We start from the raw sequence: 15,865 nt of genomic DNA on the forward strand, positions 1-15,865 counted from the left end.
CCCCCCCCCCCCCCCCCCCCCCCCGCCCCCCCCCCCCCCCCCCCCCCCCCCCCCCCCCCCCCCCCCCCCCCCCCCCCCCCCCCCCCCCCCCCCCCCCCCACGACCACCACCAAGTGTAATTAGAGAAACACTTTCTTGCAAACCTTGCCCTGTGAATTTGTCTCTTCATCCAATCTCGGTAATTTCTACTTCCTAATATTAGTGTCTAATGTCAGTGTCACCCAATGAGTTAAGGGGCAGTGGCTTGAAGGGACATTACAGTAATCAGGGAGCCATAACTAACGCCTTTCATCAAAGCCCAATCCCAATGTCGATTAGCGCTAGTAACCCATTTTGGCTGTCATGATGCGCTTTGGTCTTCGAAACTACAGAAGCACTACTATTGTAGGTCATTCTTATTCCTACTCGAATTACTCGGTTTCTTGGCTTGTCCCACCACTGCCGCCCAAAGCGCCAGTTGGGGCTCGGTACGGATGCCATTTGGGGGCACTGCCAGCAAAGGCACGTTTCTAGAAGGAGCATAGCGCTCAGGGTCGCATGCACCCATCTGATGCCTGAATGCCTCGATCTCAAGTACCCCTCGGGAGCTACCTCACTTTTATACTCCCCCCGCTCGGCCAAGCCGAATTTCAGCAAATGGTGGTCTCCGCTTTATCAATATTTGGCAGGTGTCCTTGAGGCACTTTGATTGGAATATATCTCCCCCAACTTTAGTATTACACTTGAAGCTGTCTATGTACACAACATAGCCCCGTTTGATAAGAAAAAGAAAGAAAAACAAAGCACATGATCAAGCGCAGCAGAGGCAAAACTATATACGAGGCCAAAAACGATCAGATGCATATCAATAAGACATAAGACACCTTGCTATGCCGATGAAGGGGGGTAAGCGGGAAACAAAAAAGTAAACACACAATCCAAGGGCAACGGGTGTATTATCCGAAAGTGCCCACCAATACCGTCAAAAGCCGCCTGTCATTACTGGATGTTGGATATCCAAAGTAGCGGGAAGTAGTATTATGACGAAAGATAGGGCTGCAGGTGCCCCGAAGCAGAAATAACCTAGTTTGAGCCATAAACTTTGATAGAGCCGCTCGGGCCGCCTGTCTTTTTCTCTCAGATGACCACGGCATCCTCGTCCCGATAGTAGTCTGGATCGTCAAAGAAAACTGCAGACTGGCGTCGTAGTTCCTCGATCACGCTTCCCCGCCGGGAACTGGGGGTATGAGGACGTGATGAGCCGGTTGATTGAGACATGCTATCTGACAAGTCACCAAAACGCGACTCGTTCTTGTAGCTAGATCCATCGCGCTCGGGGAGATTTTCATCTAAACGCTCCACCATAGAGTCTGCATGTTCATTTTCCCGATTGCGGATTCGACGGGACAGGATCGGGGAGAGCGCACGTCCACCCGTTCTAGATTCTTGGAGTCCTTTCATGATCGCATTCTCGACCTTGAGCCGGTTTTGGATAAATTGGATTTTGGAGAAAGTACTCTGCTGGCCGACATGTATCATGCGGGCGAGCCTTTCAGGAGTGGGATCGGAAAGAATGTGGATGAAATCGGAGGGGATCGTTTTTGGCCAGATAGTTACAGTGCCACTGAACTTTTGCAACCAGATCTCGCTCCAATCCTGGCCCAAAGGTCGTGGGAGGAGCTCTAAATGCCGAAGAACTCGAAGCCATTTGTTGAGGTCTAATTTGATGTACTGCTCGATTGCGGTGCCGAGGAAGCCCCCGCGCCAGCCACGGCCCCTGCGGTGTGTGACTGGTCGCCCTACTGTCCCTCTAGAACTAAAGAAGAAGAGGTTGATGTGGGGATTGACCTAGGGTAGTGTTAGTGGCAAAGGTTTAAACGTAGGAAAGGAATCTCACCTGGGATACAATCGTAAAGTTGACGTTGAAATGCAGGTTCAACGCTTTGATAGGTATATCAGTCCGTAGGCTACCATCCTTCCATTTGTGACCAAACGAATAAGGCGCGAGAGTGCCATCACGCTTTTTAGTCATTAATACAACAGGGTTTAAAATTCCCGGAACAGCCGCCGAAGCAAGCACGGCACTCCATATGACACAGTCGGGGCATGTCAGATAATTGGCTAGGATAGTCGGTGAGTGAGGATCTGAGGGCACGCAGGTGACATTCAAAATACGCCCGGTCCGCTCGTAAGCTTCACGAAAGGTCGTTGAACCCCTGCAGAACCAGGCGCATTGTCGAGCCCAGTCCATAGTATCGAACCGAGCACCAGTTCGCCACCAGCGACGGATCCAAGTTGCCAGTCCTTCATGGCATGCGCGAATCCGATGTGCTAAAGCTGGAACAAGCAGCTGCTTTAGCTCATCATCTGTCCGAGTTGCGACTAGTCCCGCCACAAGTGCTCCGCCTGATGTGCCAGTTATGATTTCTGGGAGGACATCATTATCCAGCAGCGCTCTTACCACCCCGAAGTGGTAGTAAGCGAATGTAGCACCACCCGAAAGACAAAGAGCGGTGCGTCCAAAGTTTGTATCGAGGTGTTTGAAAAGCTCATACTTGGCATCCTTGTCAATCTGTTTGTTGTCCAAAATGATCTGTATGCATGCGTGCACCTCGTCGATGTATTCCTGAACCAGCTCCTTTGTTCCCGAGTATGTCTCGCTATATATTCGAGGATTTTCCACACCGGAAAAGTTGTTCTTGACGCAAGCCTCTAAAAGTGCTTGAAGATCTTCAATAGCAGGTACCTCGCTAGAGCCGACCCGACCATTCTCCATTTCCCATTCCACCTTCTTCCTCAGCTGCTTCAGCTGCGATACCACCTTGTTGACAGTGAGATGGTCGTAATAAGCGTATTCGTCTGTCTTTTTCCACTTTTCGGTTCCGAGATGGACGTCCAATGCTTGAGCCGCTTTCAGCCAGTCCGGATAGTTTTTCTGTGCAGATAGTTCCTGACGCAGCCTTTGCCTTTTCCCCCGCCATGTCACCCACTGTTCATACAATACTATGTAGACACGCACCAGAGCATAGCCAAAGCTCAGTACTATGAGCCACGCGAATACAATGAACAGGAAGGGCCATTTCAAAACAGAATATAGCACGCCTTCCCTCGTTTCATCCTTGCTTCGCTTTGGTGTTTTGCGGCGGCCACGATTCTTGCGGACTCGTTGATTGATTGGGCGCCAGTCGTTGATGGCTGTCAATGGGGAGGCTTCTGGGGCATTCAGCGCCTTCTCGAATCGGTCGAGTTCATCTGGCTGAATGAAGTCGCGGTCGTAGTCAGGGAGACAGGCCGGATCGTAAGGGTCGTACACAGCAGGTTTCTTCTTAGTGGTCATGTTCAACACATTCTGAATACACCAACGAAGATTTTGAGGGTTACAAAGGTACCTGGAAAGCTGGGGAAGCTACGTTGTACGATCATGACGTTGGCGTCACGTGTAGTTTACCTCCACATTGCGGCTAGTGTGTTTCCGGAAATAGCTAGTCTGGTTTTCTATTTGCTGAGTCATCCGGATCCTGCCCCGCCAGATAAGAAAGAAAAAACACAACTACAAGAACCATCCGGTAGCTAAAGAGCAATTGCTTCGAATTCAGAACTCTGTTGCTCTTGCAGAAATGAGGGAATTATGTAGATCCACTAGAAGCAATCTCTTCAATATTAACTTTGTCACAGTCACGCAATTTACAACCTCGCTCGACATTCTTTGTATCGAGAGTGAATTAACTTTGAGAAACTATGGCAGGCATCATCCCACCTTGACATGCTGCGGCATTTCAGGACGACAATGCCGCCGCCCGTGCGATGTCATTGAAAAAAATTGTCGGAATGTACCCCTCCATGTACCTCACCAGCAAGAAATCGACATCCCTCCATGCGATCTCTTATTCAATGGTCCAATGCGCAATTAGCGGGGTCGTCGTGCTCGCCTCCCGAGACCAAATGCGAGATTTCTTTTGTTCCCACTCAAAGGATTATACTACAGCTCACCGCTACATGGTGGGCGGCGCGAATATCTAGAATTATATTGCCGGCCCGTGATTGGTAGGCGTCTCGGAAGAGTTTGTTTGTCGCAGCCGAATTGGAGGTCTAGGAAAGCATCATGGGCTATCAGCGGGGGTGAACATTACTGTAGCCATATGCATAAAGAAAGTACTAGGAAGTGCTTTGTGCTCGCGGTATCGGACATCAGGTACCGAGTAGTAGATCGGAATGTTAGCCACCTTTTTATATTATACAGGGAAGCGTCATTTCGGTCACCTGATGTAAAAATGACCCCTTATATATCGAGGATGTTTTGCAGCAACTAAATATCCTTAGCGTCGTCATAGGCTGCAGCTGTCCATAATTAGATTCGTTTAGGGGCGGTTATTCCGGACAATTTTCCCTCTTGGCCATGTTCGTCTTCCATGCTGATCACAACCTGCTAAATTCGTGAATGCAAATGGTAAAATGCAATATGTTGCGAGTCATGGGTACTTATTGCTACTTTGCGATTCTACACCGTACACTCGCTTATACTAGCGAGTTCTAAGCATCATTCTTGATGTGTAGCCTTCAGCTTGTCTTGTAATGATACACAACGGGAAGAATATTTATTGTCCCGTGTTGCGCGGTAACCGCTCAGTTTATTGTGTTGCTTTAACCTTTTGTGGTATCCCTGAACGTGCCGGGCGCGCCGAGTTGGAGTACGGACTCATGTCAGGGTTACCCTGTTCTCTTGAGAGCCTTGGCATTTTTTGGTATCTTCAATCTAAACTCGAACCCATCATTCCCCATTTGGCCCTATGCAGATCATGGATCTTCCCTCGCGAAGTGTTGTGGCGTTGTAGGAGCCGGTGAGAAAGCTTTTCCCCGCTTACAAATTTAACCCCAGTAACTCCTTTCCGAAAATGAGCGGCAACCGCAGAAGAGACCAAGCTCAGTGAGCCACATTCGGGTCTTGGCAAGGGAATGATGCGTATGCCAATGACCCGAGCCGTGTCAAGCCAATGAACAGCATATCGCACTGCACACTTGGCGGGGATCGTCCAAGGGTGGGGAAAACTGTCCCTCGGATCTCCGAGGCCGGGCAACGCCCGAAATACTCGAGGCCAACTTACAGTAGGTAGCGTTTGTTGTTATGATGATGATGTCTACGGTACGGAGTCAACATACTGAATATATACATACAATATTGGGTACACACAGAGGGGCAATGTAGATCGATCCGACGTCATGTGCCCCCTCTTGGTTATGTAAAAGGTATCAGTTCAATGTGTTCAAACGTTTATGGGGTTTGAAAAGACTAGTGTCTTATTTTGTTTCAAGACATACTTCTGGAAATAACAGGGGGTTGTCCATATTATGCCGCACATACAAAGTACATATGCGCTTCATAGCACACACTTGGATAATGGCAGGGATGCTGTAGACTCCTCGCATGAAAAGTGCAGTGTCGTATGCAGCAAGGCTGGGATCTGAAGTTGAACCGAGCGTTTGCGGCGCATTTACATAAATGCCCTGGAATGTTAAGTTAACTAGCTCTGAATATTTTGATCTAACTACAATTATACCCCGCGCTCTAGGATCTGTCGCAGGGATTAAAAAATAAAATCAGCCATGGCAATTACTGTGTCCAAAGTCTTTGAAGACGCATTTTGTTCTTGATGCTCAAATATGAAACATTAGCAATATAAACTGATGTCAACCACAACTATTCTAGGGGTCAACGGTCAACACCCCCCTCATAGAGATAAAATACATAGAGAGATGAAGGGGTAACATCGAACCGTGGGTTGACGCCCTTATCCGTTTTCTATAGAAGCGGTGTGGCTGATATCGGGACGGAGTCGAGTCAAACCATGGGTCAGATGAAACCATATCTACATCTCGGTAACACTAATGACTCGTACGGTATATGTTGCAGTTGATGTCATCTGGAGTATATATTTAAAGTAAACCAAGCCATTTTATATTTCCGATTCCCAGCGTCTCCACTCATCGAGAGGAATGTCAGATGTCAGTGCGAGCTGACGGACTCGGACGATTGCAGATAGCGTAATTGCGAATTCTAGGGTTGAATGTCGCTGATTCGTCCTTTGACGGGAAAATCACCAAGGTATAGCACCAACCAGGTCCTCTGTTGATGCTCATTCTCGCCGCATTCACTAAATGGCTACATCCACTATTTCCCCTTTAAGGAGAAAAGGCATCCTGCGAGCATGCAGTTATCCTCCCATGCATGTGCGCCCCCGCCAATCGTGTGCCTCGTGCGATCATTTGCTTCCTTCTCAACCCTGATTCGATCGCATGCACCCCCTTCAGCACCTACAGGTGACCAACTACATATTCGGTAAGGGCACAGCCTATGAGTCGTCCTCTCGTACTCTCGTACTCTCGGGGTTTGCGCTGAAGAGTCAGAATGGCCCAAAAAAATAGATGATACTCCATATGGAGTAGATGAGCCGGTAAAAAAAAGTAGAAAAGCGGGCCAACAGAAGCACAGGGCAACTAGGCCAGTTCTCGGCATTCCCACCCGGTCTGCATCGTGGACTCAGGTTGCCTGCGTGTGGCTGCGTCGGAGATTGATCAACACGCCGCCACCGAGATGGGACTCATGACAACTTTCAACAGTTCCTAGGAGGGGTGGGTTTCAACTGCATGAATGGGAAGACGTTAAATTTTTTTTTACGTCGATCAAAGAGAGGCCCCTCTGTGCTCCGTACAGGACCCACCGATAGCATATGGTCTGAGTTTCCTTGCTCCACGATCGGCTCATAATGTACTCCGTAGACTCAATCATGTAAGAGGAATCGAACCATCACGGACTAATATTTGCTCACTATTGAGAAAAAAATTTCGGCTGCTGCTTATAGGGTAATATGGGGGCTTAACAGGGTAATCGTTGACTCCAATCGTTTCGATAGACGCGGGAGAGAAGTCGGCGAACTAAATTCCTAGGCGCAGTCCCCATAGGCTTGCCACTTCCCACCCGGGTATAGTAGCTGCATTAGTGGCAGAGACTTATTCATATTAGTGATGGTTATACGGTATTATTAGACTAAGTACGGAGTATGGACCACTCCGTAGTCTGTGTCTTATAGATTACTTGGATAGGTCAAATTTGGGGGAAGAGGACACATGTAGGGAAGACGAGGCAGAATCGGACAATTGCATTCATAAAAGCATAAGATAATAAAAGATCCAAAGTAGAAACCGAAATCTCTCGGAAGTATATCAGACGACTATCAGGAGAATATGCTCTCAGCTGATAAAAGAAAGTGGAAATCAATGTTTCCAAGGTTGTAAACGTGTATTACGGGCGTATATGCTTGTGTATTGTGTTATCAGGATAAGGCGTATTATTTTAGCTAAATAATTGGTTACCCCGTGCCACCACCTTTTCCCTCTTCACCTTTTGTCATTCCTCTCCAATCTCTATCTCACTTTTCGAGGTCTCAGAGAGGAGATCGAGTCGTTCTTTGACACTCCATATTCATTTCTCCCAGGTATCATTCCTCCTCCCTCACCTGCCTCCCGGCGTCCCCGAAATCCCCAATGAGACTGGTCAATCTCAGCACACCGTTGCTAACCTTCGCATTCAGAGCCTCGATTGCTCGCTTTTTTTTTGGGTCTCACTTGGGTCGCACAAGCAAGATGTCGACTACATCTAGCAACCTTTGTTGAGCCATCTATCTTCAGAGTTCTCCCGGTCCATCACCATACCCCCCGCCCCCGTTGACGCCATGGAGAAAATCAACACCGGGGATGGACAACTTTTCATCAAGGTTTGTGTTCCTATGCAGCTGTCGCCTGATCATTGCGATGACCAGAGATCGTCTGAGTGCTTGGTCCGATAGACAGCTGACGCGCATGGTTGCTATAGAATGTCGCTAGCTACGTTCGCACACACGAGAAGGCCCTCGCCAATGCACTACAGCTCCGTCGCCAGCCCACAAAAAATGTCATTCCCCAATCGCCCAGTGTACCTTTGACCCCTGGTAGCTCTTTCGCCTCGACTTCGTCAACACTGGCTGCGGCCTTTTCATCCGCAGCATTGAAATTCATGTCGCAGAACGCCAAAACCGCCAAACTCACATTGACTCCCCACCACCTTTTCTACCTTCTCTCCCGTTTTGAAGAATTGACCATTGCCGTTGGTCCTATGAACATCAGGCTGGAAAACATTCACACCGGGGTTTCGCAATCCTATGTTTCATTCCTGAACAAGCCCCAACAGTCTCGGGGCGATCGGGCCTCCATCCATTCGGTGTCCAGTGTCCGCAGTGTGATGTCTGGTATGACGGACCTGTGGTCATCTTTCCGCATCGGATCCAAGGATACCCCGACGAAGTCGGACAGGGCCAAGGCCGCTTTGGAAATGGACTTGAAGTATTTATACTCTGCCTTTACCAAGATCCCGTGTCTTCGTCTTGCCCCTGACCACCGTGCTCCTCTTATCTCTGGATATGAAGAATTTCCTTTTGATACGGCTGTGCCGCTGCATTCCTTCAAGAATTTGAGCGCTTTAGAGATTATTGATTTAGACTACCGTTCTTTCTATGGCTGGGACAGATTGTCTGAGCAACTACGCACTTTGACTATCAAGAGAGGTCACCTGGATGATCCGGCTGATCTTTTAACGAGAATTGTGTTGGACGACATTGACAAACGCCGCCGTCGGTCTGCTAAGTCCCAACAGTCGCCTTCACTAGGATGGGCCAGTTCCAGCAGTCAGCCGTTTCACACTCCCGACCAGGCCAATTCCATGTCAGCCCCTGGATCTCCTATCGCGGACACAGCATTCGGAACTAGCACTAGTCCCAGATCTGCCCCGATGCTCAGAGCTGGCTCGGAAGGCACCAAAATTCGCCCCAGGGCCGGGAGCGTCTCTCCAACTCGGCCTACGACAAAGCACAGCCACCGTCGAGGCCAGTCTCGGCAAATTCGCCGCACGGGCTCTGCAAGCTCTGAATCAAGCGAGACCTCTAACAGCCATCGAAATGGAAGCTCTACAAACCTTCTCACAGACATCCTCCCGCCTTCAAAATGGCGATTCCTACGACACCTGGGCCTTCCGGAAAATTCCCTGACATCCGTGTCTGCTGCCAGTCTTGCCCCTGTAGCCAACAGTCTCAATTCGCTTGATCTGTCCTCCAACCTCTTGGCGGAGATTCCCGACGGTGTGGCATCGCTGGTGGCGTTGAGAGCCCTCAACTTGTCGCATTGCATGATCGAGTCTCTTCACTCACTCACCCGAAATCCTCTTCCCGCCATCACCGTTCTCACCCTCCGCGGAAATCGCCTTCGTTCGCTCGCAGGCATTGAGAGGTTGCTTTCTTTGGAAAGATTAGATCTCCGCGACAATAACCTCACGGACCCGACTGAAATTGCACGACTAACCAGTCTTCCTGAAATACGCGAGATCTGGGTATCTGGCAATCCGTTTGTCAAGACTCACTCCGGATATCGAGTTGTGATCATGAACCTCTTCCGCCGCACGCCTGGTTATTCCGAGGACATCATAATTGACGGTAGAGGTCCGGGATACACCGAGAGGAAGCAACTGGTGGAGCGAGTTGCAGAGCCTCAAGCTGCACCGATTGTACGCTCCAGCCCGGCGGATGAATCAACGGTCGTACAGAAGTCTACTATCTCGAAAGTGCCCCACGATCTTGCAATCTTTAAGCCCCAAGAAGACGAGCGAGATTTGCACATTAATGGCACACAGCTGAAGGAAAGTGACGGGGGAACCAACCGTCGCAAGAAGCTCCAGCGACGTAGGATAGTCGATATCTCAACAGACAACCCGTTTACCACCGATGGTCTGGGCAATTCCGGAAGCCTGGCTCTCCCGGCTCTTCCGGTTCAGCAAATTCAACCGCCAGTTGACCGTCCGACCGTTGTCCCTGTTGATCAGTCATGGAGGCTGGACAGCGCTACGCAATCCGGGTCATCAAGCATCCGAAGCCCCGGAAAGCCCATGCATTCGCCGAGTCCTCCTCTTCTACAGGCTTTGCAGGGTAAGGACAGGACAATGGATGAAGAGTTTTGCCGTCAGCAGCTGGAAGTTCTACGTCAGGATGTGGGCCATAAATGGTTAACTGTTCTTGGCGAGAATGACTGGGATAATTCCCGTAAGGACTTCGCTCACAGCTCTGGGGCGGGCCTGGACCATTCCCCTCACATTTCCCCACCTTCACTCACCCGCTCGAATACCCAAGGGATATTGAGCGGAAATGCGCTTAGCGGATAAGATACGCTTTTTTTTTACAGTCCTCTTTTGCCGGGACTCCGTTTGCCTCTCACGTTTCCGTTTCATGACCCCCGGAGTCTCTTCGTCGTGGATGCGACGTTTACCTGCTTCAGCAGGTTTTTTTTCATCTCTTTTCCTCTTATTTACGAGGACACAACTTCCCTCGTACGGTCCCCCGGGACTCATTTGAACAACATATTTTCAGCATCAGCAGCTGATCATTCTATGCATTGTTTTCGGCGTTGGACGACTTATGAGACATGGTGGGTTGGATGTATGAACTATTTACGGCCGTCTTTGCTTTCCTTTTCACTGTTTCATGTCTCTATTCCCTTTTCCCAAAACGCATCCTGCGATGGCCCTTGTTTTTGGGGGTCATCTCGATCCACGGAAGGCACAGTGAAAGACATCTTTTTTTCGATTCTAGCGTTGTACTGTATGACTCTGAATTTCGGGCATGTTGGCGTTGGAAGGATCTTTGACTTGTATTCCCCTCTTGTTACTTCTTGGTTTTTCCCTTGTTTTCAATTCCTTCTGTGTGAAGCTGCATGACTTCTGGAGTAGCATTGTATGAGACTAGAGCTTGGAGCTCAGAGCTCACAGCTCATTTGAGAAAAAAACGCCAATTATTTTGGAGGTCTACTTTTCTACTAAGCATGTAGATATCCATTCTATAGAGTAGAGGATCCAATCGACACACAAAAGGCATTAGCTCTCAGTCTAGATGCGCTATCCAAACTATATAATTGGACTATTTTAGTTAGATCAGCCTATTCTTTCGTGCTTAGACCCCGTTTGGCGTCGAGGGCGTTATGAGTCGAGACCTAGAATCCACCCTCCCCCTCTATGCAAATTTTTTGCATCGTCAAAGCGCTTCTTGTAACACGGAAAAGATATAATAGAATTAATAGAATAATCGAATGGTCGAATGAAAGTAGAAGGGGGGGGGGAGTTCCTTTATAAGCGCTCTATATATAACAATATCACCCCCCTCTCTCTCCCCTTGAAGATCAAACACGCGCAAACACAAAATAGGAACTTCCCGCTTTCTTCGTAGAAAAGATTCTCTTCTCTTCAACATTCAACCTCATCTCGATCACGTTCACGTTCACGTTCACGTTGCTTTGAAAGAGTCAAACTGGTCTGACTATTATACACCCGAGAAAATTTTCTCCCTTGATTGAAATTTGCCTTCCCTCGGAACCCCATACTCATCTCGGTTCATCTCGATCCATCTCGACTCATCCACCCTCCGACTTCTTTCATCCCAAGTCAAATCGATAAGAGCTCAGTGCTCTTTCGCTCAGCCTCGTTTATCTTGTGAGGCGTCTAGGAGCTCATTCTCTTCTCCCTCTATTGTGCGCGTACACAACAACTCGGATAGGCACCACCGTCCACACCCGTCTGGCATCTCCGCCAGAACTGGTTTTTTTTCTTCTTTTTGCCGTGGCCGTTGGGGCCCTTCTCTAGATCTGTTTGGTCTTGCAATCTTCTGTTTGGTAGGCATCTATTCCATTTCCCTCCGCTGCTGCTTCTCCCAACACCTCCGACCGCCAAAGGGGGAGAAAATCCAGCGAAAATTTTCGAGCGCGCTCGTCAATTTCGCTTCACCTTGGGACTTGGAATACAGACTAGACTTCATCTCAATCTGCGACGCTTTATTAACTTGTTTTTCCAATAGTAACAGGACATAGCCGCCGCGTCATCAAATCTCTGTTATTCTCACCCGATCGCTCCGGAAGTCTCTCTTCCACCATTCGCTTCTCTTTTTCTTCCACCCATTTTTTCTTCTTTCTTTCGTGTTTTCGTTAGACATTATTCACCATGGCCGATCAGGAAGTGGATCTGGACTCGATTATCGACCGGCTCCTGGAGGTGAGGGGTAGCCGCCCTGGAAAGCAGGTTCAGCTGCTCGAGTCAGAGATCCGTTTCCTCTGCACCAAAGCTCGCGAGATCTTCATCTCCCAGCCTATTCTTCTCGAACTAGAAGCGCCCATCAAGGTAAGCTGTCTTTTTGTGTCCGAATCGTTCCTCGGAATCAGCCTCCGTCTAACATGCGTGTCTCGCTAGATTTGCGGTGATATCCACGGCCAATACTATGACCTACTGCGTCTCTTCGAATACGGTGGTTTCCCTCCGGAGGCTAATTACCTCTTCCTCGGCGACTACGTCGACCGTGGCAAGCAGTCCCTCGAGACCATCTGCCTCCTTCTTGCATACAAGATTAAGTACCCCGAGAACTTCTTCATTTTGCGTGGAAACCACGAGTGTGCCTCGATCAACCGTATCTACGGTTTCTACGATGAGTGCAAGCGCCGATACAACATCAAGCTCTGGAAGACTTTCACCGACTGCTTCAACTGCCTCCCCATTGCCGCCATCATTGACGAGAAGATCTTTACCATGCACGGTGGTTTGAGTCCCGACCTCAACTCGATGGAGCAAATTCGCCGTGTCATGCGCCCCACGGATGTAAGTTTCTCCCCTCCCCTCTGGTGTAGGTGGTTCTATTGGCAGCGAAAATAAAAGTGGCAGTGTGGCGCTGGGTTCGTTTGGCTGAAGCCCAACATCGCTGACTGAAATAGATTCCCGACTGCGGTCTCCTGTGCGATCTCCTGTGGTCCGACCCCGATAAGGATATCACCGGCTGGAGCGAAAACGACCGAGGTGTCTCATTCACATTCGGCCCCGATGTCGTCTCGCGCTTCCTTCAAAAACACGATATGGATCTGATCTGCCGTGCACACCAAGTTGTTGAGGATGGGTACGAATTCTTCTCCAAGCGCCAGCTGGTTACACTATTCAGCGCGCCCAACTACTGTGGTGAATTCGATAATGCCGGTGCAATGATGAGCGTGGATGAGAGTCTGCTCTGCTCTTTCCAGGTGAGTTATTCAATTTTTATCCCCGAGATTGTTTCTAATTAGTTCCTAACCTGCTCTTTTTTTCCTTCCGATAGATTCTGAAACCAGCCGAGAAAAAGCAAAAGTACGTTTACGGTGGCATGAGCGCCGGCGGTCCCGTCACTCCTCCGCGAAAGCAAAAGAAGAAATAAAAGAATCAATACGAGCTTCCCCATCTGCAGCAGGTTCGGGCGGAGATAAGCCTTTCACAAATCTCTTTAACAGCGCCCTCATGACATCCTCCCTACACCCCCCGCGAGTCCCACCCCCGGATCCACGAAAACGATGAACGACCGAGGAAACCCTCATCCGCACCCAGGGCAGCCCGATATTCCTCTTCAACTCCCGCAACGATAATATCAGTCACATTCTCAACCCTCCAGACCCCCCGGGCTCTCTCTCTCCCAGTGCGACATGCGATAAAAACACAACAGTCACCCCATCATTTCCTGGCCCGTGCGACCCTCTGTACTTCCGGAGCGGAGTTCAAATGCTTATTTCTTCGTTGTTTCTCGACTTCTCTGTCTCTGTTTCTAACCATCTGGACTGGAATGTTTTTCCTTTCGGCATCCTGGGAATGGGGAAGGGAAACTGGTTATCTTTTCTCTTTTCTTTCTCTTTTTCTTACTTTTTATTGTCCTGTTCCTTGACCGCATGTGTTGTTGTTTTCTTATCGAATCCTATTCGTCTTTCGACCCGTCTTCTAGTCCGACACGTACGAGGCGCTAGTAGTACCTTTCTCTGCTGATGCATCGTATACCGGATTTGGAATGGGTGTCTGTTACTAGCGGTGTTTTGTGAATCTAGCTCGACCTTGGAATGGTTTCTTCGGAGGTCTAGATTGTATGTTATACGGGCTGCAACGATTACAATTGAGGTTATTAGGCTATGATATCTATCATTTTCGGATAGTTAAATCTGTCCTGGCATTGATACTCTAACTAATACATTCATACTCCAATCAAGGAATTGGAATATGTAAATACTTCGTACATGTAGTATGTGACCATACATACCTGAAGTATTCTATGTAGAGAGCTAGCAATAGCAATAATAGCAATCAACATCACTATCACTATCAGTATCAGGATTCAGTGCACACTCCTATGTTTGTACCAAGAAAGAACAACTAAATTCAAGTCTTTAGACTATAGTAACTAGGAAAAACCAGCTAGCTAGCTCGAGCAAAAGCGGAGAACAAAAGGAGCAAGAATTGAACAAACGTGACAAGATCAGGTACAGCGTAGTCGAGTGACACATTCAAGACGTACAAGTACGTCCGGGGTAAAACGTTGGATTGGGTTTGTGGGAGGGGGGTGTGTAGCATAGCTAGATATGGGGTGTTCGGGTGTAGAGGAATGTCGGAAGAAGCCAAAGCCATTTCTTTCACTTGGACACTTGGCCGAGTGGAATGATATGGATTTGAGGTTGACAGATTGAGGAAGATGATCAGTTGTCAGGAGAACAGGGAGGAACTCTGTTTAAACGTATTGGGACAACCATCTGATTCCCTCGCCGTATCCTGTCGGGGAAAAGATAAAGGTTAGTTATGATTGTTTCAATGTCTGCTTAGCCAGTACGGCTCCAGTTTTCACTGTTGGGACTGGACGAAACTCACCCTGTCGCATAACAACACTGCACATGAACACCTCGATAGGGCGGATACCCTCGAGAGGGACCTTGCCCTTACCAGTGGTCTGGTAGAGACCGAGCTGGTGGCGCAGCTCATCCTCGCTGACAGCATCGGGGTGATCGATCTTGTTTCCAAGAACGAGGAAGGGAACCTTGGAGAGCTCCTCCATGGCGAGAAGAGCGTCGAGCTCAGCCTTGGATTCGGGGAAGCGCTCGTAATCCTTGGCGTCAACCAGGAAGACGATTCCGCTCACTTCGGGGAAGTAGTCCTTCCAGAGACGGCGAGCTGAGGGGAAAGGTAGGTCCGTTAGTTATGTTCAGTCCCATGATTCATTGTGGGGGGTTTCGTGTTGCTTAGCAGTATGCTTGCGCAACATCAGAATTCCCCATCAAGAGCATTACTCACCCTGCTGGTGACCACCGAGATCGAAAGTCGTGAAGCGGTTGTTACCGATAGCCAACTCCTCTGAGGTTGGGTGTGCGGTAGGTTGCAGGACGGCGACACGGTCGTTCTGTTGAATGTCCTGTCAGCAAACGAGCCCCACACAACGTCCAGTTCTTATATCATCTCTCCCGTGCTATATCCAAGCTCCCTGATCTGTACAGAAATCCAGCGCCACCAGACTCGGGACTTGTAGCCAGCGGAATTGAACACCAAAGGACTAGATCTTCTCTTCCCAAACTCAACACCAACGCTCAACTCACCTTCAACATGTGCAGCAGCGTCGTTTTTCCGGCATTATCCAGACCGAGGAACAGAAGCTTGGCGTGCTTATTGAGGAGACCCAGCGAGGCCAAGATATCGTAAACTATAGGGGAAAGAAGCGAAATCAGCAAATTGCACCTTGCACCTAAAGACGCACGCCTCGATCACAAGCAGCCGGTACCGCGGCACAGCCGTCGCATGACTCGACATCAGAGTTGGAATGAAGACATGCTTAGCTCCAGTGCAACTGTACTGTCCGGGGAGGTATCTCGTTCACTCTTCCCCTGTGTTCGAGATCGGCCCCGGACGTCGGTGACTGCAGGTGATCGGGAGTGGTATCGGGAGGGTACTTACACCAGTTAACGATCCACATGGTGAAGGGCCGGAGTCAGAAATTATTGGGAAAGA

The 15,865-nt window shown here is 49.1% G+C and overlaps 4 protein-coding genes across 4 annotated transcripts; 2 read left to right on the forward strand and 2 right to left on the reverse strand.

The window, feature by feature from the left end:
* Positions 1 to 1,116: 1,116 nt before the first annotated feature.
* Positions 1,117 to 3,316, reverse strand: LCP9604111_6115 (patatin-like phospholipase domain-containing protein; the record flags this gene model as incomplete). Its single annotated transcript, XM_039074001.1, has 2 exons — positions 1,117 to 1,827; positions 1,877 to 3,316. 2 exons carry the CDS (start codon positions 3,314 to 3,316, stop codon positions 1,117 to 1,119), a joined length of 2,151 nt encoding a protein of 716 aa, XP_038927641.1.
* Positions 3,317 to 6,420: 3,104 nt separating this feature from the next.
* On the forward strand, positions 6,421 to 10,216 carry LCP9604111_6116 (leucine-rich repeat domain-containing protein; the record flags this gene model as incomplete). Its single annotated transcript, XM_039074002.1, has 5 exons — positions 6,421 to 6,428; positions 7,423 to 7,469; positions 7,566 to 7,592; positions 7,663 to 7,748; positions 7,847 to 10,216. 5 exons carry the CDS (start codon positions 6,421 to 6,423, stop codon positions 10,214 to 10,216), a joined length of 2,538 nt encoding a protein of 845 aa, XP_038927642.1.
* Positions 10,217 to 12,040: 1,824 nt separating this feature from the next.
* On the forward strand, positions 12,041 to 13,271 carry glcA (type 1 serine/threonine-protein phosphatase catalytic subunit GLC7; the record flags this gene model as incomplete). The annotated part of the gene is made up of 4 exons (XM_039074003.1): positions 12,041 to 12,217; positions 12,287 to 12,688; positions 12,802 to 13,101; positions 13,176 to 13,271. 4 exons carry the CDS (start codon positions 12,041 to 12,043, stop codon positions 13,269 to 13,271), a joined length of 975 nt encoding a protein of 324 aa, XP_038927643.1.
* Positions 13,272 to 14,600: 1,329 nt separating this feature from the next.
* On the reverse strand, positions 14,601 to 15,830 carry sar1 (Arf family GTPase SAR1; the record flags this gene model as incomplete). Its single annotated transcript, XM_039074004.1, has 5 exons — positions 14,601 to 14,641; positions 14,738 to 15,037; positions 15,158 to 15,263; positions 15,457 to 15,560; positions 15,812 to 15,830. 5 exons carry the CDS (start codon positions 15,828 to 15,830, stop codon positions 14,601 to 14,603), a joined length of 570 nt encoding a protein of 189 aa, XP_038927644.1.
* Positions 15,831 to 15,865: the final 35 nt, after the last annotated feature.

Source organism: Penicillium roqueforti (assembly GCF_015533775.1).
Source record: "Penicillium roqueforti strain LCP96 04111 chromosome Unknown scaffold_16, whole genome shotgun sequence".
NCBI lineage: Eukaryota > Fungi > Ascomycota > Eurotiomycetes > Eurotiales > Aspergillaceae > Penicillium > Penicillium roqueforti.